Below are 14,796 nucleotides of genomic sequence, written 5' to 3'. Positions count from 1 at the left end.
GGGCGTTCGACGATGTACTACGTATATGTAGAAGCTCCCTTTCACGTAGTAATCCGAAGAAACCAAGACATTGTCATCACACATGGCATGATACCCAACCACAACTGAAGCAGTCCGTAAGCGATAGTTTATCAGCAGAGTAGCACCAGGATATGAATTAGGATTAGGACTGGGTAGGGAAGAGCAAGGATCTTATGATCTATAGATTCTCGCCCAACTTGATTTCATTCTTAAACTTTTACTTCTATAGGGAGTATCAGTTCGTCTGTGGTAGAGTAGCATTGATAGGCATTCCTTTATAAAGGCGGGACTGATCCCATGCTTTGAGCTGTCCCATTAGTACTTATATGTTCAATAGATAGCGGTGCAGGGTATTCTCGAAAGAAACCATTTTCAAGATCTGGTATAAGCTTGGCAGCTCGAAAGCTCAACAGCGCTGCTCATCAGATTTGACCACAACACCTCACGAAAGTCAAAAGGGCGCAGAGTAGGTGGATTGATCTGAACGAGAGCCAGAGGGGCTCTGTGCTAAGAACACTGTGCTTACTGCCAACCTACCCGAAAATAAATAGAAATAATCGTTCAGACGCTGAGATGAGGTTTGATTTACGCTCAAATGATTGGCCGGCATCTCATCCCGATGGAGATCCTGAACGTGGAGCCCCTGTACTCCGTATGCTGCCTTTTTTTTCCTGTTCCTTTTTTCCTTTTTTCCTTTTTTCCTTTCAATCCCAAGATATGTCGCATGTGCTGGAGAATATTAATTAACAGCCCCATATCGACATGGCCCAATGCATGAAAAGGGGGCATGCTTGAAGAGAAAAATTAAGAGTCAAACGAGGTCGAAAGTACGGAGTACGTAGTTAAAGGAAGTACCGTAAGTTATTTTCGACTAGCCTTCTTCTCAATCAGGTGGAGCGAAGGATAAGATTAGGTATGCGGTTCCTTACTTCCCTCGGCTCGTGAGCTTAAAGCTACGCACCTAGAACCCAGAAAGCCTTGGCCATCGAGAGTCGAGACAGCCATCCATCAAGGCCAGCCAAATATTGATAATTATCATGTTGCTTTTACGTCCGCATTGATGGAAACACCTCCTGAAGTTTCTGCAGAACATCTGGACCAAGGATCTCTGGTACGGTGGACTGTAGGTTAGATATTAACCAACACACCTGCTATCTAGGCGGTGAACACACTTGCAATAATGCTTCTATCTACTCCGTGTGGAGGCACATACTCAACCAGTTTAGGTTCTGGCCTACCCCTTCTTGTTCTAAACCATCAAGAATAATGATTTATTATTCTGCTTGATTTGACTGTACTACTGCTGTTCTTATCATTTGAATAATGATTATTATGATAAGTGTCTGTGCATACAGATTTTGATAAGTAGTGGTAGTAACGCACTTCAGCACCACATCTCCATCAACACATCCCGGCCGATATGACACTTTTTTCTCCCTTTTCCTCCTGTTCTTTTTCTTTCCCCCCTCTCCTTTTGGCCGTTTGGGGATCGGGCCCTAGTGGGAATGCAGCCAAATTCTGCCTAGATTCCCAGGACCCAGCCCCACCCCCATCACAACCAACCTCCAATAATCAACCCAGGAAACCAGTCGATGCAAAGCTACACTTGTCTCACTATGGAAGGAGCCTCTCTTGTGCCAGTTTCCTATTTTCCTACTCAATTTTTCCCTGTAATTTTGGGTGGAGGAAAAGGAAGAAAGAAAAGAATAGACACAGGAGAAAACAAGGAAGAAAAAGAGAGACAGAGAGACAGAGAGAGATTTCCTTCTGAAATGACTGGTTAGAGTCACAAACTGATCTACGAAGAAGGTTTAGGTACATGATTTATGAATATTTAAGATGAAAAGAGGAAAATGGAGATTGACGGAAATTATAATTCCTGGGCATGAACTGGAGCATTATCCATCTCCTCATCAAATCAGCGGCCAAATGGCAACGGCCAGTTCTGAAAGACTAAAGTACCTAAGGGCCTTATGTATTCCATACATAATCAAATACATCATCAACTTCGCTCACCCTTCAACTTGGATAAACTGTGCTACATCTCAACACATTACATGCTGATAGGTTACACTGTTAGCGTTATTAGGTATGCCTTGCCTGTACCTTAAAGCGCAGACAATAAGTTTGTCGCATCCAGCTATCTCTCGATTTGGTTCATGTGCCCATGCCACCATGGGTCCTCTCTCCATTTGTGGCTTGTTGTCATCAGCAAATCTGCTACTTTCATACTTGCCTCTCATGACTACCTAGACTATAGCTAACCACTGAAACGTCCTCAGGGCAGTCGATCCCTGGATGCCACTCCATTGTGGCTAAACATCAAGTATCATGTGGGCTAGTAAGTCAAGAAGTATGATAAATAACGCGTCCTTTGTACTACTACCTCTACTGCGCATCTACTACTGGACAACCACCAGGCTTGGTCCACAGGCCCATTCTAATACTACAAAGTAGAGTACGAGTAGTAGGACAAGGACATCCTGGCACATACGTGCTTGACCTGCCGCTGTCATGTCGTTGACTAACATAAAATAGATGGTAACTACTCCCATAGTCTCCGGACAGGGACTACTCATCTTAAGCCTACTATCATAGCTTCTTTAGGATTGCCACTTTTGCCACAGTCCTCAGTCCTCAATGAAGACCCATCATACCACATTCAGAACAATCAAGCTATCAACTCTTAAAAGCTCCACAGAAAAAGAAAAGAAATAATAATAATAATAATAATAAATCAGAGAAGGGAAAACAGAAAAGCAATCGGTTAAAAGAAAAAAGATAAATAAAAAAAGAAGTGAGAAAAAAAAAAAAAAAAAAGAAAAAAAGATGATCCATGGAACCCACCGGGTCAGGAACATCCCGGCGGTACCCAATCATCAATGCTCGACACAAGCCATTCCTATCATCTTTGCGTCCTTGGTCTCCTTGAAGCTCGGACGCCATCCTTTCCTACCTGCCTGCCTACCTGACTAAATATTGGGGGGGAAAAATTACCAAGCCCAAGGACATTTTAAGATATCCGACCAGACAGAAACGAGCATGGTAGACGCTGATTCTGCCACCGTTCCGTTGTGGCTTGGGTGGTATCCACGATCCAAGTACCTCGATGGAACCCGGGCCCTTTACGAACTGCCCAACTATTATTGACACTACTGCCTGTTCTGTGTTGAATGACGATCCTCTTCTGTTGTGGCTTTGACGCCTGTCTGTTACAATCACGCACCAGTCTCATGGGCGTTTCATTGTCATCTCAGACCCTCCGGATCTTGTGTCCTCGTCAGAAGAATCATACAATCCCATCTAGTCCATCGGACAGATCTGACGCTGTATACCTACAGTATCGTCGGTCTATCCAATAGGCGCGCGAATCGCTCGGGGGGTTTGCTTGTGATGCTGTTGAAGCCTCAGATGCAGCTCTTTGTTTCAGACGGATCGGATCAATCGGGCCAAGTGACAGACTGTTTTTTTAGAACTTTTCAAGTATAAGGCAGGGAGCAGAAGCCAGCGAAAGAGGAAATTCATTCGTCGTGAGAGGGCAACCTAAAATCAGCCTCGGTGCCTGTTCAGGGTGCTACTATCTACTGCTCAAAGCCTCAATGAAATTTTGATACCATCATTGATGCGCCACATTTGACACTTGGACAAACAGACACGATCGAAGTCAAGGGTCCCTCCCCCCCTCGCCGATACTATATCTGTATCTAAAAAGAACACGTCCCCGGTATGCCCCATTGACCATTCTCAATTTCCGCTCCGGTAGCCTTACCGACTCCCCACATCGTTGCAGTCTTTTTCTCCCTCCCCTTTGGCATTGTTTGCTTCCTGAGGCTCTCTTGCACTACTACTGTTAGAGTTCTGACGGTAATCAGAGATCATCTCGGACATTTCTAGGAGGGCCGAGCCTGGAGGGTCATCTTCTTCCATACCCCTTCAGTCTTAGTTGATTTACGTTTTTGCAAAAGCTCAAGGAAAACCAAACGGCCACACACTACTACCGGAAATAGCATTTGCTCGTCCCATACCGAAAATTTTGGGGTGTATCTGATAGTCGATAACCTCCGGGACTCTTATCATATTGGAAGACTCAGCACCTACAGCCCGAGTACCAGTCTGTCTGTTGGCTGTAATTGATAATCTAAAGAAACCCTGGGTTGCGTTTCAGAAGAGGTATGTACGTATCGTACATTTGGTATCCTCTATCTCCTTCGAACTGTTTACTCTGCCATTCCCGACATTATTTTTTACAACCTTCAAGATGCTTTTGTTGGAAATAGTCATTCCTTATGAGGCTGCAACGCCCGGATTCCAAGGCTGATGCTCTTTCCATTCCAACTCATCCTTCGTTTTATTCATTGTTCTCTTTTGGACTTCTTCCCTCACAAAGACACCTACAAATCTGGACTCCCAACAGTGGCTCTTCCTGGGGTCGATGGTGATAGAGTCCATCGAGTGGTACTGCTACCCTTTTGACCTGGTATGCATGCAATTGAACTATCCCCCTTGACCAGTTGATTACCATTGTGGATGGATATCTGCCATGCCGTGGTTGTTACCTCTTACCATGATCCACTGTTTGGTTTTCCCTTGTTTTTTTTTTTTTGTTATTTCACCCCAAGGCTCCCCCCTTCCTATTGTGATTATTTTCCCTCCACAATTCCCCTTAACCATTTTCTGCCAAGGTGATGCACACCACACCATGCACACTAAGGCCTTTGCCTCTTCTGCGTATGCCCTATTTCTAGCTCATGATCGCATCACTATCTTCCAGAAGAGCAGGCTATCTATCAGCAGATAGATAGATGCTGTCTTAAGGGATTTCTGCTCTGTCATCAATACCTCCATATTCGATCATGGCCAGTTTATGGCTTATGAACTCCCTTCTGCCATTTCACAGTTCCCCACTGTCAGCCGCCACTATATATGCCTTCAATGTCACCTTTCCGTTCCCCACCTATCATTAGAACATCCCAGCCCTTCTGTGTGCACATGCGTGCATTTTTCTGTGTGTGCGTGCATGCAAGTGTGTATATTCTGTAGTTCCGTGCACACAAGCCCCCTCCTGTCATTCGGATAGTTGGAGTGCTGGCTGAATATTACACTGGGCGTCAGATTGGGCTCCCTTTTCCCGGTGGATAGTTCCCTCCTCACTGCTTGCCCTGTCCTTGATACTCCTATCTTCCCTTGCACTTGCAATTGGTCATGACTTGATTTCATCTCTGGGCATTTTCCCCTATCTTCTTATGTGTGTGGCCTCTGTCTATTTTTTTGCTATTTGGCCTATCTGGTGCCTCGACCTGTCATTTACGGCCGATGATCTTGGGTTCTAACCAGCAGTGGGCAAATCCTCTAGTTGTTATAGTCCGCGTTGAACTGTTACCAGAATAGATAGCAGTGTGAAGTACATCTTGAAAGAAAAGAAAGGTACGTTGACTTCTGCTACGGTCCTCCGATTCTGAGATTTCCCGGAGGAAAAGTCTGCGACAGTAATTCCCCGTGAACAGGATCTGGTTTTTCACGATTCTGACTTTCTTTCTATGCGCTCAATTGCAGTTCCGATGGATAATGCTCCTTCAAAACAATCCAACCAATCTGGGGGAGCATCAGACGGCAGACGAGTCTCCTCAGAGGAGCGAGTCGGCCACTCAAGGGCTCAGCAGCCACTATCTGGTAAGACTTTCTTTCTTTTCTCTCTCTTCTGAGCGAAACCCAGGCGAAAATGTTTCAGGGAGAAGAGCTATGTTGGTTGGCAAAGTCGATCCGATTCGGCTTCTGTTCTGTTACTTTTATTATGCTGCGCTGACGAGAACACCTTTCACCTTCTGGTAGATCCAGGCACTTTTCGCCGGAATCCCCCGCGATCTGAGAATGTTGACAAGCACCCGGAATCGCATGGCCGTGGAGCGCCTCCGTCGGCCATGAACATGGGCGATATGAGGTCCACGCTACCGGGCTACAATCAGCCTCCTATGCAAGTCCCTGCTGCGATTCACCCGCATGGCGTTTTATATCCTTTGCAACCATTACCCTCGTTTGCCGACTCCACATCGGGCAGGACTGTCTCTTATAATGCTCACTATTCCCAAATGTACATACCTTTCGCTCAGCAGCCGCAGCACCACCAACAGCAGCATCAACATCATCGTCAGAATACTTCTCTCCAGCATGGCATTCCCGATTATCAGCTGTTCGTGCCGAACATGACCGCACCCTCCAACGTCCCTCTTTCGAACCAGACTATTGTTTTTGGGCTTGGCTATTATCCTCAGCACATCTATACAGCGGCGGTTGGACACGGTCAAGGTCCACCTGGCCCCTCGATTTACTTGCCTCCCAGTAGTCAATATCACAACACATCAGGGCTAGCTGCCCAAGTGCCCTCCAGCTTGCCAAGAGAAGGCCAGCAAAAGGCCCCCACAGCGAATTATAATGTTTCCAGAACCATCGTTGACGGCTCAACACCAATGAGACCGACAACCACCCAGAATACCTCAACAGGTAAGAACGCAACGGCTGTCATACAACAATGGGAGGTATGCGCATTTCGTTCGCCATTCCGCTGATGTCAATGCACAGACTCGACTCCACCACCAGCCACGTCAGGGTCTGGTACTCCTTGGGGACCTCCTCGGAAGCCCAAGCAGTCTGGCCATGCTCTTTGGGTCGGAAATCTCCCCGCTGGGACAAACGTCGTGGATCTCAAGGATCACTTCTCTCAAGACGCTACGAAGGACATCCAAAGTGTATTTCTCATATCGAAGAGCAATTGCGCCTTCATCAATTACAAAACAGAATCTGCCTGCATCGCAGCCTTGTCTCGATTTCATGACTCCAGGTTTCACGGGGTGAGGCTCGTTTGTCGCCTACGGCGAGGGTTGGCCTCTCCTGGGAAGACCTCCAATATCGGCTCCTCGACCACGTCGCCTGTGAACGAAAACAGTGGTTCAAAGCTGTTAGACAGTAACCCAGAGATTGAAGAAACTTTGGAGACACGTACTGGCCATGGCAGGCACGCAAATCTAAGGCTACCTAACAGGTACTTCATAGTCAAAAGCCTCACGGTCGGCGACTTGGAATTAAGTAGACAAAGCGGAATCTGGGCAACCCAAAGTCATAACGAGGATAATCTCAATCGAGCTTATGAAGTGAGTGGCTTTTTCTTTTCTACCTACTTTCTCACTTCTTACTGGTTGGGAAGCGATGCGAGAGCCGCTTGCACTGACTGCTACATTTTAGAGTGCCTTCAATGTTTATTTAATCTTCTCCGCCAACAAGTCCGGAGAGTACTATGGATATGCTCGCATGATGTCGCCTATCAAGGAAAATGAAAGCTTAGCTCTGGAGATGCCCGTGCGACCTGACCATGGTCCTCCTGAGCCAGAGGAATTGCACGTGATTCCAACTCAGGCTACAGCCACCGCGCCAGCCGGACGAATCATAGATGACTCTGCACGAGGAACCATATTCTGGGAAGCGGATTCATCCGAGGATGATGATGATGATGATGATGATGATGATGATGATGATAAAGATGATGACGACGGTGATGGCGGTGGTGGTGGTGGTGGTGGTGACGATGACAGTGGTGAGGGGAAGGAGGAAGAGAAGGGGGAAGAGAACAGTGAGGAGGATGAGATTGGGGGTGGGAACGAAAAGGACGCTGCAGAATTAGTCGAAGAAGCTGCCGAGTCGGGATTCCAATCGATAGGAAGGCCGTTCCGGGTCCAATGGCTTTCAACAGAACGGGTCCCCTTCCATCGCACCCGAGGTCTTCGCAATCCGTGGAATGCAAACCGCGAAGTCAAGATTGCCCGGGATGGCACTGAAATCGAGCCGAGTGTCGGCGAGAGGCTCATTCGGTTATTCCACACGCAGCACCCAAGCCACGGGTTTCCGGTATATCACACGTCGCTACCCAACTAAACGAAGTCGCAACCACTTTCCGGTCTCTTGAGAAAGTTGAGTCACAATGCAGCGTCGCTTTTTGCATACAAGATCAAGCTCAAGATGCATGACCGTGAGTCCCTGCTTGTGGACCAATAGAACTGGCCTACCGAGTACGACGCACACGAATTAAAACTTAGAACACGATGAACTAGATAGACATAACTAGCATGTATATAATATAAAAACGAGTTCTCCACTTTTGTATGCTTACCCGTTCAACCAACAGGTTGTATCACAGATTGTAGTATGTTTGCTAGGGACCTACCTTCCTCAAGCCATGTAGTCATCATTGTAGGGAGGAGCCTGCCACTCCTTATGAATAGACTCAATAAGTAGAGAGCTACATAGGTAGATAAATACTGTACAGTGTGCACTGGCGATGATGGAGTAGGAACGGTCTTGGGTAGAAAAGGTTTCTGCCTCTGTCTGTGTAGGTAGTTTAGTGCCAGCTATGTACTAGAATACCTTAGATAGTAGGTACATCATACAGGGTAGCTCAAGCAGTGTTTCAAAAAGTCAATCCTGCAGCAACTAGGTTGGTACTAAGGTCTCTGTGAGGTATGTAAGCTTTAGAACTTCTTGATGATTGATTGATTAGGCGAGACCTTGTGACTATTTTACTTGTGGAGATAAAGTCTGTGTTACCTACCTGGAACTTATCAAGTTAACACTAGCCCCAAAGAGCCGAAGCTTCTTAGGCTAAGCCAGAAGCAGTAGTGCCAGGGTGGATCCATGATTCTCCTCACATGAGGATGATGTTGAGAACTTGAGGGATGCTTACAGATACCAGAGAGAGAGAGATAAAAAACATATTAATTCATCCCTTAATGGAGTGAAGGGCGTTATTACGCTCTACATATGCCATCACTTAGGATACCATTGGATGATGTTCATTCTATAAAGAATCCAATTTTCTCAATCAACAGCTACCTTACCTTAGTTACTCCGTAGTTACTTCCGGATTGATTCCTTGATTCCTCTGCTATTTGAACTCCCTAGTCCTTTTCTGGACTAGTCTGACGGTCCCCGGATTCTCTTTCTGTGGATATCGATCCACTTGTTCAGTTGGCTAGACCAAATCCGTCCCACGGTCAGAGCCCATGGGAAGAGCAGAAGGATGATGATCATGACGATGATGATGATGATAAATGATAATGATTAATCAATAGGAAAGTCTTATGTCTGGTCTGTCGTAGCCTTTTATCGTCATGGATATTTTATTATCATCACCCATGGATCTTCGCACCCTGATATAATTGATCACCTTAAGTGAGTTACCCTTACGCTTACTGGATATTATTGGAAGAATGGGAGGTGGATTTGTGTGGGGTAAAAAAGCAAAGATAATTTGTAAGGTAGGTAAGCTCTGCCTAGCTCCTGCTATCGTCCGTCAAGCACACTCAAGTTACTTTCATTTCCTTTCTTTCTTTCTCTCCCTCTCTTCCTTCACAAATCTGCATCTTCAACAGCAGAAACAACCGCATCCATCGTCATTCACAGCCAGTGTTTCCATCCTTGTCATCCTCGTCCTTCATTCGTCTACTTCTTGACAGTGTCCTTGTATGTCAGTCCCTCATATCGTCGTTCTCCAACTGGCTTCTTCGCTGTTGCTTGATTGAACTCAACCCGCAACCCGATTTCCTGTCCCGCCTGCCTACTCTCGTACTCTCCGTCTACACAGCTTCTGATTCCACATATTCTGTCATACATTCCGCTCTTTCTCTTGCCACCTTAGCTTCCTGTCTCCTTCTTGTACCCCAAGCTGTACTGGAAGGATCGAGAGGGTCCCTCTGCTACCCCTTGGGCTACCTTGCGTGTCCGTTGTGGTTTTTCGCCGCTCTCAAACATATTTGATTACTGCTAATATGGCCTGATCTCTCACATTCACCCGCTGATCCATGTACTGAGGAGCATCCTACTAATTTCCTTTGCTTAGAATCTGCCGAACCCTTCCCCCCGGGCCATTTATTCTTTTATTGCACTATCGACCTCTCCTCCTCGTGTCTTGTCTCAATCAATCTATCCCTCTCCCTTCACTGTTAGTTGTCCGCGGTTGACGTCACATACTTGTGACGGTGAAACATCCAGATCACCATTCATTCGACAACTGACGATAACGTTCCTCAACTTCCATCATTTATATTTCTGCTCTTTCTTTCCCGCAACAGCAACGGCGGTCTAGCGGTTCACATTTTCAGCCTACTTATGCTTGATTAATGCAACCCTATAGCCATTTCATTGGACAATTTACTCAGAAAGAAACTTTTGTATCAACCTGATCTCTTGTGCATTTGTCGGTGCATCCTTGTTCTTTTCTACTACGAATTCTCTTTCAGTGATCTACCATGTCAAACGATCGGTCTACATCTCCAATCTCTGTACCATCCTCATCAGCCCGCCAACGGCGGCCGTCCCTATCCTCGGGCTTCTCATTCACCGATTATCTCTCCAGATCAAGCAACCCAGGGGCTCCGCCTGGCGGCCAAACTAATCATATGGCTAGTACTGTAAACAATGTCCAGCCAAATCAACGACGCAGGTTGTCAATCAGTACGCTTGGGCTTTCCGGTTCGCCGACCCAAACTGCACCCTTTGGGGTCAGAAATCCTCGGCATGGCAGCTTGTCTAGTTCCGTCGGGTCAAGTCCAAACGCCGACGAGGCGGCCGTGGATGATACAGACAACGGCTCTTCCAGCGTTCCTCCCAGCTCGCCGTTTGCACGACGTCTCTCCTTTGGTGCGCAGGCCATGCGAGATGTTCGTGGTGGAAGTATAGGCAATGGTAGATATCCCTCCCCTGGCTCTTCTGTGGCTGGAGGGCGCCGGAGCACGACGACCACCAGTCCTGCATCTGCCAATAGCCCCCCTGCATTAGTTGTTGCAAGTACAAATAAAAGCTTTCCTCAGAAAGATATGTCTAACAAATCGTGGCGACCCTTAGGCGAAGGCTTCAACTGGTCGGAAGCTCTCCGAACACGGGCTGAGCGTGCCCCATCCATTGGAGGCATCTCCCCAATCGCGGGTCAGAGCCAACATGTGGCCACTGCGGAACACCAACGCTATCATCAGAGAGCTGCTTCCATTGCTTCAATGGAGCAACCTGCTCGAGAGATACCAAAACAACCAAAGCAGAACAAGCCTGATTTCTTTCAAGAGAAGATTCTCCGAGGAGATTTTATGGATTAGCTTTGTCGATCTTTGCACTTGCTCCCCTTCTCCTTCTCCCAATGGACAAATCAATCGACACAATGCCGCCATGATGTGTGTCTTCCCATTTGTTCGAAAAGAACTATCTGTCAACCCCCAGAACAAGAGTGTAGCATATCTGCATCTCTCTGTCTGGACCGTGAATGAGGAGTCAACATGGAATTATGTTGATAAAAATACTTTTCTCAATTGGCCATTTCATCTACGATTGCATACACCACACCATACATCCCAAAGGACCTGATCAATTTCGGAGTCATCAAGTATACCTTGTACGCGTCCAGGTGGTCTGATTTGGGCATTATTGGTTCTCTTCATCCCTTCCCACCTTTTTCCCTTCTGCCATCGATTCACATGATGCCATATTCTACTTTCACTTCCCAGTTTTCTGCGGGCATGAAACGAAGGCGCTTTCACGGAATCCTTTGTTCGTTTGCTTTTACTCTTGTATTGGCGTGACGTTCCAGTTATTCGGAGACTGCTGGCAGACCGATTGAGTATTGTGGAGATGATCTGATGCTACTTTCTTTTGCTAAATGAGTATTGATACCGATTTTCGGACCGCAAGGGGCTAGGAGAATTTATTGTTGAAAGTGCCTGTCCTGTCTCACCTTTTCGGCGTTTTTCAAGCTCCGTCATGCCTTGAAGCCTTATGTATCCTGTCCTTCCACTATTCAATGAGACACTATTAAAATCAATCTTGAGATACTTGCGCCGGTCTTGGATTATAGCCAGCCCATGGTCAGTCGCTACCAAGGCACAACGAGGAACGGATGTCTCGTGGACGTCATTTCTGTATAGTACTTTGACATTTTGGCTCTTGAGGCATAAGTCGTCTTCAACGATTCGCCGGATTGATTTCTGATCCATCACCATAACTGGCAAAGGCATTTATGCCAGGCTGTCGGATACTGCCCAAAAGATAGAGTAAGTCGCTTCCCCAGGTAGCACACTTTCGGCACTGATCGACGCAGCCTAGAGAGCAAACCCGTGATCATGTGAGCGAATGATTCGCTATATAAGGCACTGCTTGTATCATAGGACTCTTTCAGGCCAGATCATGTCCAGGCTGAAGATGGGCCAGCAGCACTATCATCGATGTGCTGGTGGTGACCCAGTCACTATCAGCGTCTTGTTTGCCCGAGCTTTCGGCCCGGTCAATCCCACTGCTGGCCTCCGGTCCAGAACTTGCGCCGTGGTAATACGGTGCTCCGGGGGTGGACGTACCCATTCGCTGCTTTTGATAGCAACTCTATCCCTCCACCTATAAGTATATAGTAATTATATTATACTATAGCTAAGAATACTTTAAAGTATGTCCACTTTGCAAAGACCGTGAATCTTCCGTTCGACACCGACCGCAGCAGTAACGCTGATAATGCGGTGAGTAGAGTTATCAAAAATGGATCATCACGCCATCCGCATGCTGACGGATGTTTCATGGAAGCCATGGGTACTCACTGGCGGGGACACGCATAACTTACATCATGTCCATCGCCTCCAGAGTTTTGCCCTTGCCTTCCAATAGGCAGAAGTACGATCAGGACCCCAGCAAACCGGCATCCGACGAAGACATAACCGTACGCGAAGTCAATGTCACCGGTAATAAACGGGGTGAAGAAGCCAATGAGGAAATTCCAAAGCCAGTCCGAAGCCGTGGCCATGCCATGGCCCTCGCGCGGTACCGCGATGGATAGATCTCAGCGACTATCGCCCACACCATAGGGCCCCATGTGATGGCGAACCCACTTTTAGATTCAAATCCGTTATCAGTACCAGCCTCCTGACTCCACCAAAGTATCACGAAGCATCTGAGAGGGAGACTAGAAGATTCTCACGTGATAAGCAAGCATGCGAACACCACCATTGCCTTTCCGGCACCAGGCTTCTGAGGAAAATCATGGACATTTAAGGAGAAATGCCCGACAGAGGCGAAGACCATAAAACATACGAAGATCCAAATGCCCCAAGTGATGAGTGACTTGCGACGCCCGAAGTGCTCGGTGACATACAGACCGAATGTCGTGCCGAAATTGACAACGCCAAGGATCATCTGTGTGTAGGTGTTTTTGATACCGGCTCCATTGAACACAACAGTGCCGTAGTAGAAGAAGTAATTAGAACCGGTCAGCTGCTGTGAGGCTTGTAGCACGATACAGAGGAAGGTCCGGTACGGCATACGAGGTCATCGAAACATCTCGACCCAGCCATGCCATCCCCCTTTAGACGCACTCTCTGCCTCGAGCTGATCCTCGATTTCGCCGAGCTCCTCCAAAATCACACGATGATTTTGGGGCACCCCGTAGAGCTTTGACATGGTACCTTTCCCTTGGTCGATGCTTCCACGACGATAATCATAGCGCGGGCTTTCCGGGAAAAACATGATTCCTATCCCTAGTATTAAGCCCCAGAGGAATGTGATTCCAAGAGTGATACGCCACGAGCCGGAGTTGGCCATTGATTGGGTGCTGAAATTGCTGCAGTATGCGACAAAGATCCTCAATGTCACAAATAATTGATACGAGCTGCGGAACGCGACGTCAGACGCTCCAAGTGCATAACCAGACTGAAGAATAGCAAGATTCCTGCCAAACCATTGCCCCGCGAACCTGTCAAGAGGCACTCTCGCCTTGGTACATCAGAACCAATAAAGAACATGCCCCCAACATCAAAATTAGTGAACAAATGTCCCATCATTAGTTGGTACCATTTCAGCGCTGGAGAGGATACCTGTATGATCAGACCAACTTAGAGAATGACGTACCAAAGCGCAATCAACCATTTACGGCCGACTTAACCTGCCAGTGGCCCTGGCTAGTAAAAACTCCTAGCAGAGTCCTAATGGACAGCTATCAACATGCTTGTCATTAGAAATTCTTTGCACTTGCACATCTCTAGACTTATCCAAAAATAGCTGATTAGTACACACCAGAGAAACAATGAGGCCGGATCATACATTGCTGAAGCTATATCTTCGTCATTTCACAGCTGACCAAATCTGCGCTTAAAATCATTCATCTCAAGAAATTCTGAAATATGGCCCGTGTCATAGCTAAATATGATGCCGCCAATAGACACAAATAGGCCAAGTAACAATGGACGCCATGTGAGGAAAGGGACGTGGCTATCGGTCACATCAAGTTTTTCTTTCCCCGAGCCCATCGGGCCCGATAACTGTTTAGACTGAGATGAGACATTGTCGGGACGCGCAGTCGAACCTTATGCGCTGAGATTTTCATCTCTATAAAGGAAAGAAAGTCTAATGGAAGATTCAAGAATAGGGTTGTGGACAGCGGCCAATGGATTCAACCATGATAACACCCCTGGCCAGCTGAGGAATCCTTCCAATATATACAGAAAGAGGTTGCCGCACCGGATGTAGAAGACCGGCTGAGATCATCTAGAGAGACCCAATCGCATAGAGGAGTGGAACTACTTAGGTGCCTGAGTTGCCTCATTAAAGCCATTATGACCAGGGCCAATCGTATTATTAATCACATGATAGCCATTAGTAATTAGGATAAATGATTTAAATTAGTTAGATTCTGTAAATTAACTAATACTAAGATAATATAGAAAGCCTTTTCTAACTTACCCTTAGAGGTAATAACTATTAATTACC

At 46.8% G+C, this 14,796-nt stretch overlaps 4 protein-coding genes across 4 annotated transcripts; 3 read left to right on the top strand and 1 right to left on the bottom strand.

Annotated features, from left to right (window-relative positions):
- Window positions 1–6,221: 6,221 nt before the first annotated feature.
- Aspvir_008233 (putative YT521-B-like splicing factor) lies at window positions 6,222–7,944 on the top strand (the record flags this gene model as incomplete). The annotated part of the gene is made up of 3 exons (XM_043271406.1): window positions 6,222–6,519; window positions 6,598–7,166; window positions 7,258–7,944. 3 exons carry the CDS (start codon window positions 6,222–6,224, stop codon window positions 7,942–7,944), a joined length of 1,554 nt encoding a protein of 517 aa, XP_043127341.1.
- Window positions 7,945–10,313: 2,369 nt separating this feature from the next.
- Aspvir_008232 (uncharacterized protein) lies at window positions 10,314–11,153 on the top strand (the record flags this gene model as incomplete). The annotated part of the gene is made up of 1 exon (XM_043271405.1): window positions 10,314–11,153. One exon carries the CDS (start codon window positions 10,314–10,316, stop codon window positions 11,151–11,153), a length of 840 nt encoding a protein of 279 aa, XP_043127340.1.
- Window positions 11,154–12,661: 1,508 nt separating this feature from the next.
- Window positions 12,662–12,871, top strand: Aspvir_008231 (uncharacterized protein; the record flags this gene model as incomplete). The annotated part of the gene is made up of 1 exon (XM_043271404.1): window positions 12,662–12,871. The coding sequence occupies one exon, from the start codon at window positions 12,662–12,664 to the stop codon at window positions 12,869–12,871; it is 210 nt and encodes a 69-aa protein (XP_043127339.1).
- A 137-nt stretch (window positions 12,872–13,008) lies between these two features.
- Aspvir_008230 (hexose transporter hxt1) lies at window positions 13,009–13,491 on the bottom strand (the record flags this gene model as incomplete). The annotated part of the gene is made up of 2 exons (XM_043271403.1): window positions 13,009–13,316; window positions 13,407–13,491. The coding sequence occupies 2 exons, from the start codon at window positions 13,489–13,491 to the stop codon at window positions 13,009–13,011; spliced, it is 393 nt and encodes a 130-aa protein (XP_043127338.1).
- Between the last annotated feature and the right edge of the window lie 1,305 nt (window positions 13,492–14,796).

This window comes from Aspergillus viridinutans (assembly GCF_018404265.1).
Source record: "Aspergillus viridinutans IFM 47045 DNA, scaffold_6, whole genome shotgun sequence".
Lineage (NCBI taxonomy): Eukaryota > Fungi > Ascomycota > Eurotiomycetes > Eurotiales > Aspergillaceae > Aspergillus > Aspergillus viridinutans.
Note: the sequence above shows the minus strand (reverse complement) of the source record. Positions and strands in the feature narration are given on the sequence as shown.